Source organism: Hyalella azteca, unplaced genomic scaffold (genome assembly GCF_000764305.2).
Source record: "Hyalella azteca isolate HAZT.00-mixed unplaced genomic scaffold, Hazt_2.0.2 contig5817, whole genome shotgun sequence".
Lineage (NCBI taxonomy): Eukaryota > Metazoa > Arthropoda > Malacostraca > Amphipoda > Hyalellidae > Hyalella > Hyalella azteca.
In genome coordinates, this window is record NW_025935997.1 from 194,851 (window position 1) to 203,953 (window position 9,103).

The 9,103-nt window shown below is 38.8% G+C and overlaps 1 protein-coding gene across 1 annotated transcript; it reads left to right on the plus strand.

The window, feature by feature from the left end:
• Nucleotides 1-304: 304 nt before the first annotated feature.
• Nucleotides 305-8,677, plus strand: LOC108679259 (probable methyltransferase-like protein 24). The gene is made up of 7 exons (XM_018167854.2): nucleotides 305-554; nucleotides 2,325-2,368; nucleotides 2,470-2,570; nucleotides 4,255-4,422; nucleotides 6,369-6,491; nucleotides 7,198-7,366; nucleotides 7,702-8,677. The coding sequence occupies exons 1-7, from the start codon at nucleotides 397-399 to the stop codon at nucleotides 7,893-7,895; spliced, it is 957 nt and encodes a 318-aa protein (XP_018023343.1). The 5' UTR covers nucleotides 305-396; the 3' UTR covers nucleotides 7,896-8,677.
• The last annotated feature ends 426 nt before the right edge of the window (nucleotides 8,678-9,103 follow it).

The following is a 9,103-nucleotide window of genomic DNA, read 5'->3' on the forward strand; positions in this document are numbered from 1 at the left end:
CGCTATTATTGGTCTGAGATATTTCTTGTCAGAAAAATGATTGGCTTTTAAAATACACTGTTCAATTATCTGTTCAAGTTCAATTACCAGTTAGTGATTGGGAACAATATATATTGGGTTTTGTGATATGATCGTCTAATCTTTACGATAACGTGAACGAAAACTTCCATTGCTTATAAATAGAAAGTTCTTATATTTTCATGTGCATTGGAAAAACATGCATACTTTTTTTACGGAGTGACGTACCTCAATAAGAATTCGGCATTTATAGATTACTGCATTTTTCCACTTATTTTAACCTTCTCTTCCTTTTCTGATTCATTAAGTGGCAGGTTGTACGTAGAAACTAAACTCTTACCATCAGTTTTTTTCGTACGCATCTGGAAAATTATCATCATGAAAGAATCAAAGAGCAGCAGTAGTCACCAGCGCCTGTTTGTGCGTCTCAAAACTCGTCTGCAGTTCGACAACGACTTCAAACTAATGGCGGTGCTCACGGTGGCATCGTTAGTTTTATCCACGATTTTGATCTATAAATACTGCATCAAAGATCCGTGAGTAACGCTGACGGTAACAATTTTCATTGTGGGCAATTTAGCTAATTTACTTGATGCAACTCGTGCCAATATACCGGGATGATAAGCCGGCAAACTTGGGGTATTTGTGAAATTTATGGGAATTTAACGCGCCATATGATAACTGACCTCATGGTAACTCACATCAGGGTATCTCACCTCATGGTAACTCACCTCAGGGTGACTCACCTCATGGTAACTCACCTCAGGGTAACTCACCACAGTGTTACTCACCTCATGGTAACTCACCTCAGGGTAACTCACCTCAGGGTAACTCACCTCAGGGTAACTTACCTCAGGGTAACTCACCTCAGGGTAACTCACCTCAGGGTAACTCACCTCAGGGTAACTCACCTCATGGTAACTAACCTCAGGGTATCTCACCTCAGTCTAGATGTGTATAAGAGACAGGTGGTAACTCCCCTCTTGGTAACTCACCTCAGGGTAACTCACCTCATGGTAACTCACCTCAGGGTAACTCACCTCAAGGTAACACACCTCAGGGTAACTCACCTCATGGAAACTCACCTTAGGGTAACTCACCTCAGGGTAACTCACCTCAGGGTAACTCACCTCAGGGTAACTCATCTCAGGGTAACTCACCTCAGGGTAACTCACCTCAGGGTAACTCACCTCAGGGTAACTCATCTCTCGCCTATCTGTAGAATGAGCAGGCAAGTCACTTGGATTATTCATTATTCATATCCCGCAATTATCTCATAGGTGAAATCATTCCAAACAATTCATTTTAAATGACTGGTGTTGACCATTTACCTAATAATTACATTTTTAAATATTTAAAATGACAAAGTTAAAGAAATTATGTATGCGAAAAGATGGCAAAATGTGCCTATAAATTGGTTGGAATGATTTTGAGCACATATATACCTCGACTCATAAATGCATTTAAGAACCGCCATATTTCCTTCTCTTGTTAACCGGTTGAAGGTTCAGACGATTAATTAGTTCTGAATTTCAATATTTCACAATACGTGCTTTGCTAAGGAATTCAGTAGAAATTTGCTACTCTAGGGACTCAAACAATATAAACATTGAAAATACTTTCTACTACCAAGAATTTTAAATGATATGAAAATAACTCGACTAATTAACCTAAACATGGTCTGCAGAATTAAAGATTCGGCCTGAACAGAAGCTAAAAAACTTGTCCACCAGTGTCTAAAAACAGCGTCAGTTCGGGGCTCAAGGGCAGTTCTTGCACTTCTTGAATTGGTTAGACATGCATGACCTTGTATAAGGGACGCAAACCATTGCTCAAGCCTCATAAGTCGCTGAAAATGTTAAAAAAGAGTACATAGAAGAATATCAACATAATTTGAAATAAAAACCGCTCCTTTTAAACTTGTTTGAACTCGTAAATGCGCCGGTTTGTTAGCGTTTAAATGTTCACCATTTGCAAGGACTTTTTCTTTGATGGTATGAATTGATTTGGACCTCAGGTTTGTACAATTCATATTGGATAACCATGAAAGTAAATTTGATAACGCTCCTGTTTGATCGATAGGTGGACTAGAAATTGATAAATACTAGTATCATCACCAAATATGTGCTAATGGAACAGTGTTAGAAGCTATAAATGAATTTGTACGAAATACATTATTTAGGAACAATTCAAATCATCTGAAAATCCATCCATAAATAAATCTATGAATAACGAAAAAAATATTTTTAATGAGAAGTAATTGCTCCTTATTGCACAAAATTCTAACGCTCTGTTGTCTGTGTCAGGAACGTCACGGTATTAACTGCAAACAGCCTTCAACCTATTCCAGGTGAGTCAATTGAGCAGGCCATCCCAAAATAAGGCAATTTCAATTATTTTATATTAAGAAATTGAGAATGAATAATGTCACATGAGCTATGAACGTTTCAGGCGGTAACGGTAATTACGCCGTGGATTACGAAAAGATTCAGCCGAGCTGGACGGACTTCTACGCCTACATCAAAGAAACCGTGGACGCTTGTCGGAATGTGGTGAATATTGCTTTATAATTACCATTATAAAAGTTTTTACAGGAAATATGTATAGCCTGTCTGAAGCTGAATCTGGTATTGTGGGCTTATGTGATTCTTGTCATGCGCGCAACAATAACTTGAAAAAAGGACATTTGAAATAAAAAGGGGGTCACTGGCGTAGCAGTAAATCTAAAAACTTGGCATTATGTATCACGCGTAAATTGAAATATGTTGTCATTTATAATTATTATTTCTGGTAGGCCATCTTGTTAAGTTTTGTCGGCGTTACTACTGAGAGGAATATTCTCTAGAAAATAATTGGCGTTGTCATGCACGGCTGCACGATTGAGTGATTGGTACGAGGCCTGTTTTTAGCGCATTTTCTCATTTATGGAAGAAATGCACTATTGTGCTTGCCATGTCCGTCTGTCTGTCCGTCCGTCCGTCCGTGACCTCAAGTTTTCGTCGACGAGAAAATGCGCTCTCTGTCACTCACTGCAGTGAGTACTGAGTTATATTTTTTAAGTCAGTACCGTTTTGGAATTCAAGAAAGGCGTGCAATGATATCACAATAATTTTGTTTTTACATGAAAGCCTGTACTTTAATTTACTATTATGCATAATTTCCGCGAATTTTGAGGCACTTTTCATAACGTGGCACCAGTTTTTGAATACCCTCCTGATAAAATTCTGCCGCCTGACTAGTTAACCACTGCATCACAAATGAAGAGTGCAGTATGATGCATTTGATGCATCAAGTGCAATGTGATGCATTTGATGCATCAAGTGCAGTGTGATGCATCACGCTGCACTTGGAGAAACAACTGGTCGGTCGGCGTCGTCAAGAAGATAACGAAGTCAAAACATTTGGCAGCAAGCCATACAGCAGAATTTTATAAGGAGGGTATTCAAAAACTGGTGCCACGTTATTACAAAGGCCTGAATATTCACGAAAATTATGTAGAAAAGTAGTTTGAGGTACAGGCTTTCATTTAAAAATGAATTATTGCGATATCTTTGCACGTTTTTTTTACAACACTTCTCTTTAACTTCACTTCTTCTTCGTCTGTCTGTCTGTCTGCTACAAATCTTATAATCGAAATTGAAAACACTTCTACTTATCCTATCGATCTGAAAATTTACACAATTGCGTTGGAGACAATGCAAGAATCAAATGACAAAATAAATGATTTTAAAAATTAAATTTTCAATGTTAAAAAAATTGAACAAACAATTTTGTCAGCTACAAATCTTATAACTGATATTTGACACACTTTTACCTGTCCAATTGATCTGAAATTTTGCACACTTGTGTGATCGGAGGCAATGCATGAATCAATCGGCAGAATAAATAATTTTGAAAAAAATTCTATGAAAAAAATTGAAAAATTAATTTTTTAATATTCGAAAATAAAATGAGAAATGCATTGTACATCTTTAACATTGGAGACACTGGATTCTTTAGAAGCGTTGTCTTTAAAAAGTAATTTTTAAACGTATATTATTTAATTCCAAATCGGGACTGACTTAAATAACATTTCTCGTATTAGTGGCAGTGTCTATGATTGTATCGGCAAAATTTTGGCAAATGGTGAAAATTGTCGTCAAAAATCTTCCTAATCTTGGAATAGAGAGTGAAAATAATTTAATTTTTGCTCCGCATTAAATTCACTCTCTAAGGTTGGCACCAATATTCCACCAGAAACAATTTGGCGGCCTCGGGGATCATTTCATATGGAAAAATGACGGAAATTATAGAGTGTGTCTGGACGAGGGCGTCGCGCCCACTCCAGGCTCCTGCACCGTCCTCTCCTTCGGCATCAGCAACGAGTGGAGCTTTGACGACGCCATGGAAGAGTACGGTTGTGATGTAAGTTTCGTGATAATTTATTTGAGAAAACAAAGGGGTAAATAGAACTGCTGGTGAGGCTTCAACGTACCTATAGGTTTCAACTTCCCATTGTTTACATTTAAATTTTGATTTTTCATGATGGCCTATGAGTTGTACGTTTCATATTGGCTGTAAAGCTTGAATATGAATAATCTAAATGCAGTTAGAAGAAACTGTTAACTGCAGTCAGTTTAACTATGTCAAAAAGCTTCAACATTATATACAGAGACAAAATAATCATCAGCAATATCAATTAAATCAGAATTTTTCAACACATCAACTCTTATTTTTCTTTAGCTGTAGTTTACGCTGCTAAGGCTATATCGTGTAGGTTTATCCACAATATATTCAATCCCTATCAAAGTTTTGATGCCTGTCAGCCACTGGCTCAAGGGCGCCCCAAAATCGCCCAACGGTATAAATCAGCGGCCCTATGTCCGCTTTAGGTTCCGGTTACCGGAGCGAAATAAGCGCCGAAAGAGAATCTTGTGAAATTCCTGTTGAGCTTGGGGCGATCGTGGGGCGTGCGTATTTGGTACCTAATACGTTCGGGACAGACACGGCCGAATCTGAAAAATGCGTTAACAAAATATATATATATATTTTTTGTATATAGACGAACATGTATTAGAAATTATAACAAGTAGTATTTCCGCTTTTTTAGCAATAATAATTGATTGATTTTTGTTTTCAGTGCATTATTATAAAAAAAACTTAGATTTAGATCAGTTTGTAAATTGAAAACATAGAAACCTAGCTGGAAGCTCAAAAACCTAGATCTGAGTTTATAAACCTAGCGCTGGAAGCACTGCACCAGAGCCGGCGCAGAGCGTCGGGGGTAGTGGGTACGGGTAACCCCACCTTAGAATAAGGAGTATTTTGAAGTTATTCATCAGTCTTACCTCGAATGCGTGAGTTTTGAAGCCTTGCTTGTAATTGCAATTTGTGCGTGTTGCCGCAAGAACAATGCATGCTGGTTGCTAGGACGCGATGCACATAGAAGGCATAGAAGTAACACAAGCGTGTTCAAGACAACGCAATGCACGCGTGTTGTTGCACATATTCGCACATCGCAATTAAGCGTGTTAACAGAAATGAAATGTCCGCGTTAGATCGCGTATTGAAGATAACGCTGTTCACGCATGCGCTGTTGAAAACGCGCGTTGGCGAGCATTAGTTGCAACCCTATTGATGTAAAAGTAACGCAAGCGTGTTGAAGATAACATAATGCCGACGTGTTTTTCTATGCGCACGCAAAGCAAGCGCGTTGACAGACTCGCATTGCACACGTGTTGAATCTCACGCAACTCTCGCGCGAGCAACACGCACTCGATGCAAGCGTGTTGAAGATAACGCAACGCAAGCATGTTGACATATACGCAATGCAAGAGTGGTGAAACGATCGCGTGGTGTACGTACCCATGCACAATGCACATGCAGCGTCACGACTAAAGGCAGGGGCTTGTCACGCTCTCGCTAAGAACTCATACCAGCTCCTGAGCAGGGTAAGCCAATGGTGGCCTGGCCAGCCGCTGATTTCGCGTGATATTTGACCCATTGTTCCCATGAAACTACCCAAAATAGCTCCTACTGGGCGGCTAAATAGGGGAGGCGGCCATTTCACATCTGAATCATCTCTAATCCGAGAGTTGCAACCGAAATCAGACTGTCTGCCGCGGCTAAATTTTGACAGGGATTAAACCTATTTAAAATGGCATCAACGTAGGGTTTTCGGTGGTTTCCCGAAAATAAATTACTCATTTGCACATTAATCACTGCATGCATAAAATTGAAGTACTTATAACATTACAAAACAACCTACTGTTCCAATTTAAAATTTAAAATTGTCCACACGGTTTGTATGGCTGAAGTCAAGCTGTGTAGGTTTGTATGAACTTAACTTAAATTGTTTCCTCCTGCCTTAGGTGTACTCCTTCGACCCCACCATGAGCGACCCAGAGCACATCCGAGGCAAGAGGGTTCACTTCTACCCTTTGGGCCTCGGCGGTGTCACCCAAGAAGTCACCATTGGCTTCTCCAAATGCAAGGCGAGCTACCACCGACTTATATTACAAATGATATTCTTGATGTTTTTGCATAGAGGTGTACTAAAATATCATAAACTTATTATTTTTTACGTAAAGGATATTAAAGCAAATTGAGCAATGGGAAATTGATATTGACGGAATTTATAGTCGAAATGGATCTACTATAATGGACGTGTAATTTTGCAGCAACTTTTTCTCAGCTCCAAAATGATGATCCTGAACCTTCCCAATAATAATATTAGACTCTAAAATGACAAGAAAAGCCTTTGAGCTTAAAAATTTTCTGTTGTAAGCCTAAAGAAGATTTGTTAGCGATCGAGCAGATTTTCTTACAGTTCGTAAAAGTTCTGGTTGCCGTGAGCCTATTTAAAAATTTATGATGTCTGAATAGTTATTTGAATCGTGTAATACGAACTAAGCATTTGCGTTCATGTTACTTGTTGAAACAAGTAACAAGAACTGTTGCCGCGTTCGTAAAAAAGTTGAAATGTTTCTACTAATCAATTCGCTCCACACTAACCAGGACACCACGGCAATGATCGGTAAGACGACGAGCTATTTAAACGTTCATTCAAATCCTAGCAATGATCGACAGGATGAAATATCTAATCGTTTGTTCATTGATCGTGCAGGTCCTCTCTACCGCAACATCCCAGCAACGATCAATAGGATGATCTAGCTAATCGTTTGTTCATTGATCGTGCAGGTGCTAACCTATCGTGACATCCTAGCAAAGATCGGCAAGACGAACTCAGTTATCGACTACATAAAGGTCGACATCGAGGGCTACGAGGTTGACTTCCTAGAGAACGTGCTTTACGACGACCAGGAACTACTCTTCAGAATCAAACAGATCGGCATGGAACTACACCCATGTGAGTTTTATTTTCGGAGCTTGCTTTGTATGAACCGAAATATCAGAATTAAAGTTAATCTTAAAATTTCTATTTATTTTCCGTCAGTAGTTGATTTGTAAGGCAAAACCCAGTACATTATTGACCGATAGCCTTTTTGGTTAAGGTCGTCCCAATTGGATCTACGATTAAGTTTCTCAGAATTTATGCAATCGCATATAATTTTATCACGATAAAATTCAATTATTTATCCTTTAAAAAGCATGTATAAAGGAGTGAGGATACCTCATTTCTGATTATGTGTTAAAGCAATGAGTTGCCTGAGAAGTGGCCTTCATGATTCTTTTTTTTTTCAGCGATTTTCATAACTGAAATGTCGGCGGCAAAGGAGAAGTACTGGCGGCTCGTCCACAAGCTGCGAAGTTTAGGTTTCACACCGATATTCGGTGAGCCCATTCCTATATGGTACCTCTCATTGACGTACGATGGAAAAACAGAATCGTGTTGTTATGAAATTGTATGGATTAATAACCGCTTTGTGAAAAAATGAATTTTTATTCAAAGTTTATAACAAAACAATTTCTATGAGACATTTCGCATTTTAGTTAAAACCATAAGGGTATGAATCACAAATGCAAGTCGTTAGGAATGATACTAATAGAAGTATGGTACACGCTACAAAATATATAACGAGTAATGCGAATCACGCTTGTTCAATTTCAATTGTTTTTCATAATGTGCAATTTACCGCGTTTAAAATAAAAATAATTGAAGCGTATCTAATTCTTCATTGTAACTTAATCATGTGACAACCTCCACATCATAGCATGTGAACTCTCTTAAAAAACAATAAATTTCACGATCACATTCGGGTTCTCTTATTGGCTGTGGGAGTTCAAATGAAAGCTTAATACGGCATAGATGTCGAGACCATAAATTGCCTTAAATGTTGCAAGCAAAGCGATGTATGATTTTAATGCAAACGATGATCTCGATAAAAAAAATGGTAATTAACTTACATAAAAATTCCTTAATCTAGATAAATTTAATCGAATGACTTTGCTGATTGCAAAATTGTTGTGTTTAGAGCACGCAGGTGCATTTTATTATTTTTTTTTTCAATGTCGAAACATTCAGGATTAGTGTTAATCTCGGCAATTCTATACCTAATGGGAGGAAAATAATAAAATACGATTTATTGAGAACAATGAAATGTGTCTTAGTGTATCTACATCCTTATTAGACATTTGCATTTTTATGCTGTGTTTCTATTTCTAATAGAAACATATTATATTTTTATATGTAAAACCTCTTAGCAAGAAATATTTTTTAGGTAACATTACACAGGACTTCCAATTTACACTTAATGAATATGGGCACGAGTGGAGGTTCTACCCTCCATATTGGAGGGACAAGGCACCATGAAGAGCTTTAAGCGAGCACTACGCGTTAGTTTTCGCAGCTCACCTCCGTGAATGCAGAACCAGCAAGTTCGGTGTCGCAGCGTAGCCATGGTCCGCCGGTCCGTGGGCGCCGTGACGACAGTTCTTCATGCCGTGCTGACGGGAAGTCGCTCATGGTAGGGCCCAAGTCCCGGACGCATCAGAGATAGTACCAGTGTGGTCCGCCGTGACCTCATCACCGCCCAAAGGGTAGCCACCGCCGAACCCCGATCGCTCCACAAGTCTCTACTGCTTCATAGAGACCGTACTAAAACACAAGTTCGTATCCGACATCTTGACGTCGACGAAGGCTGAA